Source organism: Gopherus evgoodei, chromosome 1 (assembly GCF_007399415.2).
Source record: "Gopherus evgoodei ecotype Sinaloan lineage chromosome 1, rGopEvg1_v1.p, whole genome shotgun sequence".
Taxonomy (NCBI): Eukaryota; Metazoa; Chordata; order Testudines; family Testudinidae; genus Gopherus; species Gopherus evgoodei.
Window position 1 is genome coordinate 278,734,502 of NC_044322.1, and position 17,653 is coordinate 278,752,154.

At 40.3% G+C, this 17,653-nt stretch overlaps 1 protein-coding gene across 8 annotated transcripts in view; it reads left to right on the plus strand.

Moving 5' to 3' along the window:
- Nucleotides 1-17,653, plus strand: part of ANKS1B (ankyrin repeat and sterile alpha motif domain containing 1B) — a 756,551-nt gene that overhangs the window by 273,573 nt on the left and 465,325 nt on the right. For 4 of the 8 annotated variants that reach the window (XM_030548473.1, XM_030548475.1, XM_030548472.1 and 1 more), the window contains exons 10-11: nt 12,433-12,598; nt 13,800-13,844. In XM_030548473.1, coding sequence (XP_030404333.1) covers nt 12,433-12,598; nt 13,800-13,844 — 211 coding nt within the window. The remainder of the gene's footprint in view (nt 1-12,432; nt 12,599-13,799; nt 13,845-17,653) is intronic. The other 4 variants (XM_030548477.1, XM_030548479.1, XM_030548478.1 and 1 more) reach the window with 1 other exon arrangement.

Here is a 17,653-nt window from a genome sequence, read left to right on the forward strand (position 1 = left end):
CATTGTATTTCATCTACCATTTTGTTGCCCAGTCACCCAGTATTGAGATATTTTTTTGTAGTTCTTCGCAGTCTGCCTGGGACTTAACTATCTTGAGTAGTTTTGTATCCTCTGCAAATTTTGCAACCTCCCTGTTTACCCCTTTTTCCAGATCATTTACGAATATGTTGAACAGGATTTGTCCCAGTACAGACCTCTGGGGGAACACCACTATTTACTTCTCTTCATTCTGAAAAACTAACCAATTATTGATATGTTGTACATATACATTCCACGACCTGCCCGCCTTCCGCTCTCTAAGAGTCTGTCCAGTACGAAGGAACTAAGGCTCCATTCTGTCATACCAGCATGCAGAGGTGCACAGCAACAGAGGGCGCTCGAGTCACCCTCATGGGTACTACTGAGGAAAAAAATCCATGTGAACGGGGTGTGCACATATCCACTATGGAATGGACATGTGCAGCACGTCTTTAATTAACAACAGTTATGGAAAGGTAGGTAACCATTTGCTTATTTAACTAGATACTGTCATGTCATATAGAACAAAGCTCACTCCAAAGTCCTTCCAGTGTTTTTCAGCAAAGTGTGTCTATGATCCTTTTTTCATGGGACAAAACACACTGCCAGCTTCTGCTCTAGGTAAAGGATACTGTATGTTTCTTTACAGATCCAGACTAACACGGCTACCCCTCTGATACTTGATGTATGTTTCTTTGTAACCCTACTTATATCAAAACAGTGCTTTGATCTTTATTCATAAACTGCTGTCAGGCCAAGTGGTTAATGCTGGGCTGGTGCCATGGAGTCAAGGGGTGACCACGAGGCAGTGGTTGGTTAGCAGGAGTCAGAGGAGTTGTGACAGCTGAAATCAGTAGGGAAGAGTCAGGATCAGTCAGGCTGATGTTGGAGACCAAAGATCAGAAATAGCTACTAGGCTGGAGTCAGGAGATAAGAGTGAGGATCAAAGTTAGGCTCAGGTCAGAGATCAAAGATGAGAAAGTGTAGCGAGGTCTGGAGCATCAGCAAGCCAGACATCTGCATGGTTGCCTCTCCAGTGTTAAATAGTAAGCATGGGCCAATCAGAGGTCCACAAGGGGTTGCTTTGGCACCTTCTGGGTGGTACTTTCTGCAGCACTTAATCTCCAGAGTGCTCCTGGGGGGTGTTTCTGCATGGTCTCCCAGAGGCGATGTGGGAATGTCAGCTGCCCCAAGCTCCGCAGACCCAAGATTCTTACAGACAGATATGCTCCTGTTGTGTGTGTTCCTTCCTGTAGATTTTGCAGTTTTGGTTAGCTGGTGGCTCAGTATGCATATAGACTTACATTGTGGGAGACACAATAGACATTAACCAGACAGAGAGAAGCGTTTACTACCCCCTGCCGGAACAGAACCTGTTCAAGGCAGATCATCTCTGGTGTCCTGCCTTTAACTTCAAGACTTTAAAAAAATAATTTCCAGTATTGATATATTACTACTTAAATATTATCCATACACACATTCCCCAATGATCATGACCACCAGTGGGCTCCTGTTTCTTGGTAGAGAACTTAATGCCACTCTTTGGTGAATTATTGTGCAAATAATTGGGATCCCACAAAACTCTATCCCTCCTTCTGCTCTCTGCCAGTTGGCACATATTGGTTACTGTGTCACACTATCTCATTCCTCCAAGGATGTCTCAAAGCTAAGTGAACTATTTCCTTTAATCTTTGATTTTTATTATGTGTCATAGGTAAAATATGGAGGCAACATTTAAATACATTGAAATCATATATCAAAATAGAAACTTACGTACATGTTGGACTAGTCAGTTTTCAAATGACAGAGTATGCTATGGCCTTCAATGCCTAATAATCTAGAAGGAGTTGAAAGTAAGTGTTCATAAATTTAGAGTCCATAAATTATAAATAAGATATTATATGGTGACACACGACGCAATTATGTGAATTAACATTGTGTAGAAATTGTGAATGAGTTTTAATACCACATTTTTAGAAAGGCAGTATATCTGCTATTACTTTCCTGGGAGTAATTCCTGATTCTACTATTTGCCATGTTCCATAAGAGACTAAAGAGGCTTCAACTGACTTGACTTCTGTAGGATAGGAAACAGAGAATATAAAAAGCCTACCGCCAAATGAAAAGTCTTTCTTAATGTCAATTCAGACTAGAGGCTCCTTAACTCTCCACAGTTGGTGGTGGGTTTTGTTTTTAAGGTCACTTTTTAAGAGCACTTGATCTTACCCATGGTCCTAATTCTGCATCCCATAGGCATATAAAATTCATATTATTAAAATGGGAGTTATGTGCCCATAAAGAATGCAGTTTGCACTGAACATCTAAGCACAAAGGCATGACAGATATGGAATAATGAAGTCTTAACTCCAAATTTCCTACTTTGAGGATATTACCTGAATTGTATAACATTATTTTTTGCATTTTTATGTATTTAATTTGCCCTCGAAGGGTTTTATACAGAGTACTGTCAAGTGAAGCTGTCCTAAACTGACATTTTAAAATATTTTATCTCTTGATAATGTTCACAGTATCAGCTCTCCAAAACAAGAGCTGCCATGTTTAATGTCTCATCTTCACAGTGCTGATCTGTTACCATAGATTTAAGTGAAAAAAAAAATCACTCCTGGAATATACTATGAAAAAAGGTTTTAAATGGATTTATTAACAATTTTGTCTTTCCACACCATTTTGTACTGTCAAAAAAGCAGTTTTCTTAGGTAAAAGCTGCATATTCTATGTGAATGATGCAAAAGTAAAAAATCCTTAAAAGTGGAACAACTCTGTTCTCCTTCCAGTTATCATTTTGCTTTGTACCCTCTTCCATGCATGTTATGAAGTTTTGAGCCCACCGGCTCACACAAATAGAAGCAACAGGTGAACCAGAAAGATAAGATAATTTTCACACATGTCCAAGAACTAAAACAAAGCTGACGTGGTATGTATGATTTTAGACAACTTTTAAGGATCAATCAAGAAGAAAATCAAGGAAAGTATGGGCCCCTTACTGAATGAGGGAGGCAACCTAGTGACAGAGGATGTGGAAAAAGCTAATGTACCCAATACTTTTTTGGCCTCTGTCTTCATGAACAAGATCAGCTCCCAGACTACTGCACTGGGCAGCACAGGATGGGGAGAAGGTGACCAGCCCTCTTTGGAGAAAGAAGCGGTTCAGGAGTATTTAGAAAAGCTGGACAAGCACAAGTCCATGGGGCCAGATGCGCTGCATTCGAGAATGCTAAAGGAGTTAGCGAATGTGATTGCAGAGCCATTGGCCATTATCTTTGAAAACTCATGGCAATTGGGGTAGGTCCTGGATGACTGGAAAAAGCCTAATGTAGTGCCTATCTTTTAAAAAGGGAAGGAGGAGGATCTGGGGAACTACAGGCCAGTCAGCCTCACCTCAGTCCCTGGAAAAATCATGGAACAGGTCCTCAAGGAATCAATTCTGATGCACTTAGACGAAAGTGATCAGGAACAGTCAGCATGGATTCATCAAGGACACATCACAACTCACTAACCTATTTGCCTTCTATGATGAGATAACTGGCCCTGTGGATGGGAACGCAGTGGACGTGTTATTCCTTGACTTTAGTAAAGCTTTTGATATGGTCTCCCACAGTATTCTTGCCGGCAAGTTATAGAAATATGGGCTGGATGAATGGACTATAAGGTGGATAGAAAGCTGGCAAGATGGTCATGCTCAATGGGTAGTGATCAATGGCTCCATGTCTAGTTGGCAGCCGGTATCAAGCGGAGTGCCCCAATGGTCGGTCCTGGGGCCAGTTTTGTTCAATGTCTTCATTAATGATCTGGAGGATGGTGTGGACAGCACCCTCAGCAAGTTTGCAGATGACACTAAACTGGAAGGATGGTAGTTATGCTGGAGGGTAGGAATAGGCTACACAGGGACCTAGACAAATTAGAGGATTGGGCCAAAAGAAACCTGATGAGGTTCAACAAAGACAAGTGCAGAGTCCTGCACTGAGGACAGAAGAATCCCATGCACTGCTACAGACTAGGGACTGAGTGGCTAGGCAGCAGTTCTGCAGAAAAAGACCTAGGGGTTACGGTGGATGAGAAGCTGGATATTAGTCAACAGTGTGCGTTTGTTGCCAAGAAGGCTAATGGTATTTTGGGCTGTATAAGTAGGGGCATTGCCAGCAGACTGAGGGACGTGATCATTCCCCTCTATTCAGCATTTGGCTTTGAAGCCCTGAAAGCACTGTAAACAGACATGGCAAAAACTAACTTTTCAGTGGTCAACAGCTATCACACACAAACGCAAGAAGATACGTAAGGCCCACTATATCCATGGTGGAGGACTAAAGATTATTATGAAAGCCTACCAAACCATTGACCAAGTAATCTGTAAAAGGAACAATTCTATTTCTGTGAAATGCTCAATTTTCACCAGTCTGACATAAAAACAGGTATTTTGCCCCAACAAGAAAGGTGCTACCTAACCTCAAACCACAGCAGGTAATGGTCAATCCAAGACATGGATAAAATATTTTATTTGCTTCCAGTCCCAGTCCCATCCTTAGCCACAGAATATGATTGTGGCCACCCGGGTGTGTAGTACTTGTGAAATTTTGAATTGACTTAGACTCGTTGCCTACATGTATACTGAGCACAACTAGCCTCAGCAACTACAAGACCAAGACAATTGAGGCTTCTTCCCAGAGGCACTGCTTTCTTCAGATCTTCAGACACTCAGCCAGGCCCATCTTGGTAGCCTTGTTTGGTCTGGCCAGGTTTTATGCTCAGTCTCCCAGTCCCCCTGCACTGACCTTTTGATGGCTCTGCTGCTATTCTATCCAGCCAGCCAGGCATCTAGTCTTTGGCAGCCTTTGCTGGGCTAAGTTCTGTCTGGTGAGCTCTCTGAAGTGAGCTATCTGCAGTCCTGCTATTCATCTAGCCAGCCAGGCACCTGGTCCTCCCTCATCGAGCTCCACACAGCAACTGAAGGTTCTGTTCTGCTGTTTGCCTTTTATCTGGTCCTTCTGGCCCCTTATTGGTCACTCCAGCAGCCTCCAGACCTAGTCTACCCTGCCACAAGCACCTTTTAAATGTCTAGTCCAGATCAGGAAAGTTGTGCTTTAGCACATGCTAACCTAGTCAAGACAAAGTATAGCAGGCAGCCTAGCCTTTAACTCAACCAGCTTACAAGTGTGCCTTGTTTACAGTCAGCCTTTAAAATGTGTCTGCATGTAAGCCATAATATCTTTTAAACCCTAGTCAAGGCAGGAGAATCAGGAGAAGATGGAGCCCTGAAACTCAAGGCTCAACAGTGTCGAGAGCAACAGAGGTTTGGTTTATATGTTGATATGATCCCATGAAGCATTGTTATTCACAAGACCAGAATTTGGGCCATAATTTTCCAATTGAGAGATTCTCTTAATGTAATATTTCATTGTTCTGTTCTTTTTTTTCCAATAGCATATAGTGATGTAAATTAGATAGACTATCTCCTTCTTCATGGCTTCCTAGCACTGTTTTTTTATTTCTGTCTAGGAATCTATTCCCACATATCTCAACCTTTTTTCCTGTTTCTGCTCTTCACCCATCTTGTGCTCTTGGCCTAGATACGACACTTAAATCATGTAGTTGAAAAAAATGAAACAGCTAATCAGTTGATGCTTAGAACCGTGCAAATTGTCTGGAGGTCTTTCAGTCAGCAGGACTGGTTGCCCCTGGCAATCTTACAGCAAATGCAACCCAGCACACTGCTGTCATGACTAGGAGCAGCAAAGGCCCAATATGTTTGCTTCACCTGCTGCACTACACTCTTGCTAATGCTTTTCCAACTGGTTGCAATATTTTTCCTATTATGTTGTTTATACATGTTCATTCTCTCTACTACACTACTAACTTCAACATGTTGCCAGCTCACATAGTTCTTATTCCAAATTAGAACTAATTCTGACAACAGTTAGCTACTAAATAGCTGATAACGCGGTTATGTATATAGCTTTTCTATCAAATCCTAGACAGCTCTGACATTTCAGATTAGTTTATAGAGATTCAAGATTGAATCATCTCTAACTGGTTAAAATTAAACCCAAATACAAGTGAGATTTTGATTCTATGTATTAAAGATTACTCAATAGTAATGCAACTATCAGGGCCGGCTCTAGGTTTTTTGCTGTCCCAAGCAAAATATATTTTTGGCTGCCCCCTACCCAGCGTTGGACTCCCCCTGCCCCGCACTCCCCTGCTGCCCCAGCCCTGGGTTCTCCCCACACGCACACATCCCAGCCACCCCAGCACTGGGCTCCCCCCTTTCCCTCCCACCAGTGCCCTCCCCCTACCTCCCTGCCACCTCAGCCCTGGGCTCTCCCCCGCAACCTGCACCCTCCTGCTGTCCCAGGGTCACTGGTAACTCGCTCCCAGAGTGGGTCATTCAGCAGGAATTTTGGATATGCACAGAACACATGGTTATAGAACTGCAGTAAAGTGAAACAATTTTCAGCTTGTGTGATTGGAGGATATCTGGATGCATATTATAAGACTGTCCTACATAAATAAGGAAAAGTTGAGGTGCCTTTATTATTCTTTTGTTCCACTCTTTCTTTCTACGGGGAATTTGCCAATGCAATATCACTGTCTTCATTTTAAACAATTTTTTTAAAAAAAGCAATGGCTGTTTGAAAATAGCAATTCCAGTCCTAAAAACCTCTAGGAAGTATTTCTTGCTCAATTTTATTCTACTTTTTCTACAGCAAGTTACAGTGCATCAGTATATTTGATTTGGGAGAAATGAAGTAACAGCTGCCTGAATTGAGCTTGAGCACTCCTGAATTTTGAGGGTGTGCAAATGTGAAAGGCAGGAGCTAGATTCCCTTTCTGAATATTAGCTATATCTGGAAAGGAAAAGTCAATTTCTGCTTCCACGGCTCAGAAGTGGAAATCCTCCTAAGTGCCTGGTACTGTATCTAAAGCTGCCCAGGTCCAAAGCCTCCCCTCCCTTACTTTTCATTTTAAATTCTAGTGGGATCCACGTACCTCCCTTGCTAGGCTTCAAATAGAGAGGTGCACTGTCCATTTAGTCCCTCCAGTTCCTTCTTTGGGGGCTGTAAGGTGAGGTCACACCATTATGCCTAATCCAGTCTGGGGAAGTCTTCTGAAGGGGATATCAGGGCCAAAGCCTTCTACTCCTTGGACACACTTGTTCCCCATTCACAGCGCTACCCTTTTCTACTCACAGCAAGCTGCAGCATGGCTCAGCTACCTCACTCCCTACCCCTCCCTTTCCTGTTGATAGCTACCAAGGGATTTCTGGGAAATGTAGTTCTTCCCCTACTCCAGGTCTGGCTCTATAGGCAGGAAGCTAGGCAAGGAACTACAGTTCCCCGGGTCCTATGGGTTCTCAGCTCCCATGGTGGATCCCCAGCTGCACCATGGCTCTGCTTCTGCAGGGTTGTGAGAGGGGAGGAAGTGAGTGAAAAAAAAGGATGGCCAAATGCTGCCCTCTGCAAATGTGCTGCCCCAACCACCTGCTTGTTTTGCTGGTGCCTAGAGCCGGCCCTGGCAACTATCATTTTAATGGGTTTTATTATGTGCATTTGTATATTTAGGAAGTATGTGGGACCAGTGTGGACTTACTACACACTAAAATTCCATGGGGGATGGGGGTAGGGAAAAGGGAAACAGCTCCTAATACTTAAGATTAATGCACACAGCTTTCCATTTTAGAAATAAGTGAGGATTAAATGCTTGGTGCCTGAGACTTGAAAACAATTTTATGTGATTTGCTAACATCTAGCTATTTAAACTGTATTTAACTATGCAATTTCAAGAATGAACCTTGGCACACCCAGAAAGGAACATATTACACCAACCATGAAGTGTTCCCATTGACCTCTTGGTTCAGCAGAAATTAATTTTATATTTGTTTTATCTACATATTCTTTATTGAGTTGATGCTTAATTTTTTGAGTGAATTGCTCATCTGATACTATTCCAGATGTCTTTGGATATTGGTTAAAGATAATATTTGCCTTTGGCATATGTAACTTACACTGGTCTTTTTATTGGCATTTTTTTTACTATTAGAATATTAGGGGGAGTTCACTTGTTGGTAACTCAGCTTCCACCAACTTCACTAGTAACCCTACCACCTTTAACAATTTTGCCTGGCAATCTTGCAACATGAGCTGCACATATGTCCTGAAAGCAGAATTTGCAAACTGGAAATGGACATCTTGGGCATCCCCAGGCACCTTAGGCATTGCCACTTTCCAAACAGTGCCAACAACTTTTAGAACAGTATTGGTGCCTATGGGCCCCCCATTAGCTTGTGCTGCAATCCACTCTAGGCAGATTTGTCATCACCATACGCCCTGCACCCTGTATTATTCCAGCAGCAGATGTCATGTACAAGGGCTAAATTGAGCTCTGCTATTGTATTTGGTTGCCATGGAAAATAAATTTGTGCTGTCTGTCATAGTAGAATACAGTCATAAGCACAGAGGGGCAAATCCTTCCCCAGAAGTCATGGGAAAGAAATCCTTTTCTTTGCGACGGAGTAGCAGCATTTGACAACCCTCTGTGAAGGATCAGTGGCCACTGGAACTGCAATGCATCAGAACCATCCACCCTAACCCCCTCCTCCTCCTTCAAGTTACCTTGTGAGACTACTTGCAGGGAACCTCTGTGGAACAGAGTGCCAGGGGATGCACACCCTTGGAATGGGCTCTCAAAATCTCCACCTTCCAGGAAAGTGGAACCATACGGGCTCAGCTGTCTCTGAGGACTGTACATCCCTGTGTGAGAGGGGAGACAGAGTACAAGCTTTATCGGAAAGTCAGGACAACTGTTGTTGTTTCTGAATTCAGAAGAAACCATGTTGTTTGCATCCCTACACTAATTTGAAAGATTTCTTCTCTTCTGTCCATTCATTAATTTCATATACACAAAACAAAACAACAATAATCCTTTAGGATGGGAGTTAGCATAGGTAGAAGAGGTATTCTGATTGAAAGAAAGGAAACACTTTACTAGTACACTGCTATCATTTCCATAAGAATGACCATACTGGGTCAGACCAAAGGTCCATCTAGCCCAGTGTCCTGTCTTCCGACAGCAGCCAATGCCAGGTGCCCCAGAAGGAATTAACAGAACAGTTACCAAGTGATCCATTCCCTGGCACCCACTCTCAGTCTCTGGCAAACAGAGGCTAGGGACGCCATCCCTGCCCATCTTGGCTAATAGCCATTGATGGACCTATCCTCCATAAATTTATCCTGTTCTTTTTTTTAACCCTTTTATAGTCCTGACCTTCACAACATCCTCTAGCAAAGAGTTCCACAGGTTGATTGTGCATTGTGTGAAGAAATACTTCCTTTTGTTTGTTTGAAACCTACTGCCTATTTTCATTTGGTGACCCTTAGTTCTTGTGTTATGAGAAGGCATAAATAACTCTTCCTTATTTACTTTCTCCACACCAGTCATGATTTTATAGACCTCAATCATATCCCCATTTAGTCATCTCTTTTCTAAGCTGAAAAGTTCCAGTCTTATTAATCTCTCCTCATACAGAAGCCGTTCCATATCCCTAATCATTTTTGTTGCCCTTTTCTGTACCTTTTCCAATTCCAATATACCTTTTTTTTGAGATGAGGTGACCACATCTGCACACAGTATTCAAGATGTGGGCGTACCATGGAATTATTTCGAGGCAATATATTTTCTGTCTTCTTATCTATCCCTTTCCTAATGATTCCCAAGATTCTGTTCGCTTTTTTGAGTGGATGTTTTCAGAGAACTATCCACAATGACTCCAAGGTCTCTCTTGTGAACAGCTACTGTACACCAAATCATTTTATATGTAATGTTGGGATTATGTTTTCCAACGTTTTCTAAGATTCCTTTGTAACACTTCGCAGTCCCTTGTGCAAAATGCAGGATTTTGCAGGGTCTTATATGAGCTATATCTAAGGCACCAATCCTGAAAAGACTTGTCAATGTGCTATATTTTTCTCACTGTGAATAATCCCATTGTCCTCAACTGGACTTTTTCCCATATTTAAAGCTAAGAACATGTGTAAATCTTTGCAGGCTTAGTATCAAAAGCACTATTTTGTATGTTCTTCATTTGGGGAATGAGACCATTTTGAGTTTAAAAAAATCATACTTGACAATTCAGGAGGCCCAAATGCAAAACTTGCCCAATTCTTTATTTATACAGTGCCTTAAAGTGCATTAGGCACTATACAGAAATATAAACAAAGATACTATCTCACAGAGCCTACACTCTGAATAGACAAACATACCGACAGGATGGAAGGGTAAAAGATGTAACAGTTTTTTTTCTCCCCATTCATTGTTTCCTTTTCTAAATTTTATTTTGAGCCCTATTTGCTTTTGTTTCTCAATGGAAATGATTAATTTTTAATTATTAATGCTAGCCTGTTTGTTCTCTTGCATATATTCTATATATTTATTTTCTCTGAAAAGCATTTCCTATATTTAGTTTATAGTTGTTTAATCCGCCATTTTCCGTGATGCTGCTTTTCTTCCAGCTTCTTCTTTTACTTCTCTTCCAATAATCATCTCCTCTTCCCTGAATCCCCTTCTCCTGTATAAACGAACAGTTCACTGAAATTTGGTTCTGCCAATGTTAATATGTGGAATCATGAAGAGGCTATGAAAGTACTCATGCTGCTCTTGCCATGACACTGGTGCTGGAGTCTCTGCCTCCCAGTAGGTTCAGAATTATAATTTGCTTTTGAACTTCCATACATAGGCAGAACTGAGTAAAGTAAAAACTGCAGAAGGATCTAGTAGTTTAAAGGGCCAATCGATGCACAAATCTTCCACAGCAGAAATGGTCTGGCTATCTACAGCCATCTGTTTGCCTTGAGCTGGATGAAATATTTTTTAGTCTATGGGGAAATTGATATGCCATGACCTCCTCTGGGTAGCACATTCTTACATTGTTTGCTGGGAAGTACTTTGCTTATGTGTGACTCTTATGAACATATGGTGTTTTCTGGCCTGTTGCATAGTTTCTTGTCATATCAGATTTATATGGTGTCTGATTTCTACATGCATCCATATGGGTGACACAGAATAGCCAAACACTGTGTTCCTGTGAGAGATTGTCTTTGAATACTTTATCATATTTTGCTGGATTGCAACCATGAAATTAGAGAAATTCCTGTACCAGACTGCTATTTTTACTCATGTTCGGAACCAGCCAAGCCCTACTTAATTTAGTGGTTTTGAACACTGAGACCAATCTCATGATTTGGCAGAGTGAACATGTCATATCTTCTATCTGTTTGCTTCTTTCCAGCATTAGCAAAGGTAGAGAGCTCATACTCCTAGAATTCATCACTAATATTTAAATATTAATTTAAGGCACAGTCTAACTCAGCTTGAAGTCCAATAAGAGTCATTTTATTGACTTCAGGGGGATTTGCATTGATCCTGTAGCCTATAGATATCAAGGGATTCCTCTTATTTCTTAGGAAATCACAACCAGTAAGTATCCATTTCTAATTGTTTCTATTCACAAAAGCACACACATAAAAGAATAACCAAAGAGAGCCCTAGTGCCCATAACGCTATTCATTCAGGATATTCAAAGAAAACTAACCTCTTCTGGGTTCTGCCATCGAACAATAGATCAAGTTATCCATGTGTTATATGTATAGTATGAACAAACTGACAAAATCCCTGAAAACAAAGAAATTCCATTTATTAACTCTATATAATTCTGTTTCTTTCACAAAACACACTTTTAAAATCTGATCAGGATGTATACCTGAATCAGAACTTAACAAAAAAGGTACAGTAAAAGCAACTGCAGTAGAGCGCTTGCCATATGTCAAATAGCCTAATTTTGGCAATTGATCTTTGATTATCGCTAGATAAGTATGCCCAGTGGTTGGTGATGGGATATTGGATGGGATGGGATCTGAGTTATTGCAAAGAATTCTTTTCTGAGTGCGGGCTGGTGAGTCTTGCCCACATGCTCAGGGTTTAGCTGATCGCCATATTTGGGGTCGGGAGGGAATTTTCCTCCAGGGCAGATTGGCAGAGGCCCTGGAGGTTTTTCTCCTTCCCCTGCAGCATGGGACATGGGTCACTGGGAGTCGGACTAGATGATCACATTGGTCCCTTCTGACCCTGGAATCTATGAATCTACGAAGAGTTAAAGAAATCCATACACAATAATCACAAATTTAAAAGAAGTAATATTCAACGGTGAAATTTATTTAATTTATGATAGACTATAAGTAACCCCTTCTAGTCACTAAATTTAGGGTTTCAATAGGAAGTCATTTATTTAAACTGTTGAATTTTAAGTTTTATTTTTGATGGAGTTATTGAACAATTTTCTTTTTTCCAGTTTTACTGCATCCAGAAAGACTATTTTTATCATGTAGTTGCATTTCTACTTTTCAGGAGTCTTACCAAAAGAAAAGGAGCTATACACTGGAAGTAGTACCTTCTGCGTCTCTTGATGCTCATTCTTCAGAAAATGAAAACAACCTTTGTGATTTCATGGACATAGCAGTTACGAAGAAACCTTGTTCATTAGAAATAGCAAGAGTACCTTCCTCAAGGACAGGTAAATCACCACTATTCTCTTATCTTATGACTGGTACAGTCTGATGATATGTATAATATTTCACTGTTGACATAATATTTTTCACTACTATCTAAGGATCTCAGGGTGATTTATACCATTAATGAACTTCTGTGAAGGATGTAAATATTATCCACATTTTATAGAAGAAAAGCTGAGTCAAGGGTTAAATGACTTCCTAGATTCCCATGGAAGTCTATGGAAAAGCCAGGAATAGAAGCCAACTTTCTAGAGCAAATTTCCCAGCCATGTTCAGTGACCTTCTCACCATCCTATTTTTACCAAGTACTTAACACTAATCTGTAATAGAAACAACAAAATAAATTTAAAAGGTTCTGAATATCTAACTACTTAACAATTAACAAAATAACCACCAGAGAATAAAATTAAATGAAGTACCTTTGAATTAATATATATGAATACAAAATAAAAGCCCAAAGCTCCCATTTCATATAGGTAAAGTGAATAAAAACAGAAAGAGACATGAAATGGCAGTCTAAAATATTTTTAATTTGACAAATTACTATGTGGATTACACAGTTCTGAACAGCAGTGAGTTATGTTTACAAGATGATAATTATACTGAGTCATATGAATAATATTATAAACAAGGACTCTGTTTACATTTTCCAAAATTACATACTTCTCCCTATTGCCCTTGTTTTGACTTTTTTCCTGTGTCACCACTTTGTACCCATTTATATCATATTTGCAAGGTATAATCTTCTAACTACAAATAATTGGAATGAGAGCACATTTTGACAAGTAAGAAACCACAACAGTATATGGAACTATCGGAAACAACACCATTGACTTTTTGGTAATCATAATGTTGTTCATGAATCACAGTTTTGAAAATATGTATGAATGTCAGATTATTAAGGGCTAGATCATGAGTTAATTATCTACTCTGAGCAAAGGTTAGCTCCTTCTTTTCCCTGCTGTTCCACTGTGGATAAATAAGGCAAGAGAGATTGGAGCAAGTGGACTGGATCTTGGGGCTCCAACCTCTTAGCTGGGTGCCCTTACCACTGAACTGTATGTAGTCCCTCTCTCTCTCACTCACTCTTGTATTTATCCACTGTGGAACAGTCATCAAGCCAGAGAGAGAACGACTGTCATTCAGTGGGGACACAAGGTCCAGTCCCCATGCTCCAATCATTCTTTTGTTGTTTGTCCACAGCGGTACAGCTTCAGCAGGAGAGATGGAGGGTGCCCCACACCCCAGGTGAGTTCTCTAACCACTAGGCTAAAATTGCACACCTCTTCCTTCACCACTCTGTGTGGAGTGAGGCAGGTGTCTAACTTACTCCTATAAGAAACAACTTAGGTGCCTAAACCACCAGGCTCTGGGCTGCTGGCTCCCAATTGTGGATTGCTAAACAGAAATAGGCACCTCACTGCAATCCAGATGTAGGTGCCTAACTCCAAGAGAGGGGTGGGATTTAGCACACATCTTTGTTGTCACCACTCCCAGTGGCTTGGCACCTAGTGTGCTGGCTTTTGTGCATCTCATTTTTAGTGCCTATCTCTCCCCCATTCATTGTATAGGGAGCCTAACTTGGCTTTGTGGAGCACAGTGTTCTTCCTGTGATTTTCTAGGTGCCTAAAACTTACACAGTGTGATGCTCAGCATTGCAAGATCTAAGTCCTTTCACAGATCCTACCCTCTGTTCTGTTCCTGAGTCTGCAACAGGCTTGCTGAATAACCTCTATCTGACACACCTTTCCCACATCTGAAATTAAGATACTTACCTTTCTCACAGCAATGTTCTGAGGCATTCATTAATTTTTCCAAGGATAATTTTGCAACTTTGGATTGAGGGGAAGTTCTATAATAAACAAAGTTTTAAAAAAGAATTCTTTTAGGCATTTATTTTTGTTAGGTAGACTGCAAATTGGGAGTTGAATTGCCTTTCTCATAACGGATCAGAAAGGTTAATTTGACCCACCTACCTTGGCTATTTTCCTGAGTAAGACCTGGATTGCCTGTACTAGACACTTTTATTAGGCATTTTAATTTACTTATTGTCTATCTTTAAGAAGATCCATGTATGTGACATACTTAACCTTGTGAAATCATAAAATCATAATAGTTAATAAGTCAGACATTAATATTCTCCTTCTGATCTTAAGGCTGTAGTCAAGCTTTGTGAACTTTTATCAATATCCATTGAAAAGGTGTAAAAGTCTAATAAATCTCTAAGAGGCCTCAGGCACTGGATAATTGTGTTGCTAAAATAGTAACTACCAGGCACCTGCAGTGATGTAGAGTTTGCCCATTTTACATAAAAACGCATTAACTGGTGTCTAAAATACCAGTAAGAGTGTTAACTGCATTGTGTGAGAAAATGTAAATATGCTAAATTCTGCTAGTGTGCTAAATGCTCTGTTAAACACTTTAAAAAGTCCACACTGTAAAATCTCAAGATTATTTAATGCAATAGCAACTTTTTATCCTGTGACAGTGGGCTTTGAGGATTTGTCAATTTATATTTCATAGCAATCGGACGTTGAGTTGGGTCATTTGATTTAAAGTAGGGGATTTAAAAAAAAAAGGTCACACCCAAACTCTGTGTTCTGCAGTAATGAAGACTGGTCCTGGTCTAGTCTCAAAAGGATTATGGTTTATAATTTTAGTTAGGGTGTGGTTTCTTTTTAAAACAAAATAGTTATATCAGGAAAAACCTAGTGTGTGTGTGTGTCTGTACACACACACACACACACACACACACACACACACACACACACACACACACACACACACACACACACACACACACACAAAGTATACTCTATACTATATACACCTTCATACAAAATCTAGTTGCATCCACCCTAAGGTCAGTTGTACCATGTTAAATATATCAGAATAGTTAAAATGTTACAAGCTTTCTAGTATAAACAAGTCCTGGGGGCATGCAGCAGAGAGGTGCTATCTGAGCTGGATTGCTGAGCATTTGAAAGACTACTATTTATCATTGTTAAAGCATTTTTGTATCCACATTAGTCTTTCTCTTAGGACTCTCCCATACCATACTGCAGGTGATTGGAGAAAACTGGTTTTGAAGGTAGAGATGGCTGCCCTGGGTCATGGGACGGCTTGTTGAGTGATGGAGACATGCATCTCTCTCTGAACCCTACACTGGGGCTGACTCTGAGAAAGAGATGTCAGATCAGCGACCTGCTGCTTAGATACATAAGATCTTTCATTTTTTCTTTGTAATTATTGCTGAGAATGTCATATCTAGTTTATGAGAAGTGTACATCTAGGTATGTTAAAAACAGTTTATTTTGATTTAGTTCACTGTTTCTGCTTTTAATAATTCTTGGTTTGGGTAAAATTACAGTTTGGGTAATTTCATGTAGTCCATCCTTGGAGAAAAGAGAACCTTATAACCTCCTAAGGAGAGGTGCTGAAGAGGGAAGAGTTTCTGGAAGTTACATCCTCCCTTTCAGTTTCAGTAGGAGACAAAGATTCTGCTTGCAGTGCATTGTGCTGCTGGTAGGCTGCAGAAAGGAAACACAAGGAGAGAGGTTGAAGGATTAAGCAGGAAATGAAAGTTGGTGGTGGTATTGATCACATACCCCAAAAATGTGTTTTGGGAAGAACTTTCTGTTCGTTGGTCCTGATAGACCCAAAAGAATGTTGGAAATATATTTTAGAATTGTCTTTAGATGGCAATAACTTGCATGAAGAGCTGTTAATGAAACAAGGTAATGAGGTAACTACAACCAAGTACATTTTTCACTTATTTCTCATCTGTTCATAATCCACCTTAGAGAGACTCCAACAAAAAAGCTTATGATCCATTGCTGTTAATGGATTATTAAAATATGTTAGGCCTGCTCACTACCACATCAATAGTTCTAGTTGACTCTAATATATGTAGATGATGTCTTCCTCACGCCATTCCGTAAAAGTGAATCTGGGATGGGTTGAGAGCTAGCAGTGTATCTAGTCACCTGTCTGCTATTTGTTCCTGTGCTCATTGCACAATATTGTGCTCACATATCTCTGTTGTGATCTAGGAGATAGCTGTTTAGAGACCTGGATAAAAAGATAACCTAGCAGCATTAACTTTGTTATCCAAATTAAAATACTAAGCTCCTATATGGTTACCAGAATCATTAAATAAATAGTGCCCTGACAAATAGTGCCATATATTAGTCAGACTGCCAACTGTCCTAGTATCCTCAGGATCAAATCCTCACAGTATCTGTCTTGAATATTTGAGCTTTGTAATCCTCTGAATGGAGACCCAGATAGGAAATACACATTATTAAAATATTAAGAAACTGATATCTACACTAGGTGATGGAAGAAGTGAATCTGAAACAGGGGATGCAAAAAGCAATTCTCAGAATTCTCAGTGTTCATAAGGAAGGAATAGCACATTGCCAGAGATACAAATTACCCCCACCCCATATAGTCTGTTTTAGAGAACCTATGGTAAAGTGGACACTCTTAATCACCCATGCCTGGCCATTATGAAACACCAATCATTCAAAAGTGTCATGCACTAATCTGGTTAGTAGCTCACTCCTCTAAAATTTTCCAAAGAGATTAGCTGCAAATACAGCAATAAAAAGCACTTTGATTTAGAAAGTTCAAGTGGAACAGTGATAGCAAGACATACAGAACTTGAGTAGATGAGCTGTTGTGTATTGCGACTCTCAACCATGGACCCTGGTTGACCTTCCCTCCAAGGTCAGGAAAGTCCACCATAGACATAAAAGCCAAGTTTGGCTATGATAGTGAAAAAATGATAATCCCTGATCAAGCAGAGTAACTAACTAGTGTATCAACTGATCCAAACCCACCTTGGAATAAAATTGCAAAAAAAGTAATTTGACCTCCAGGTTTCTGAAGCAACTGATTCCTCCAGGAAACTTTTAGCCAATATATGCCAATACTCCACAGATGTTGCAGCACTGCTGAGAGTTTCTTGGCTGCTACCAATATCAACTCTGAAAACCTGTCCACCTTGAAATTGTATAAAGCATTAGCACTGCTATTACCATGCCACATCTTGA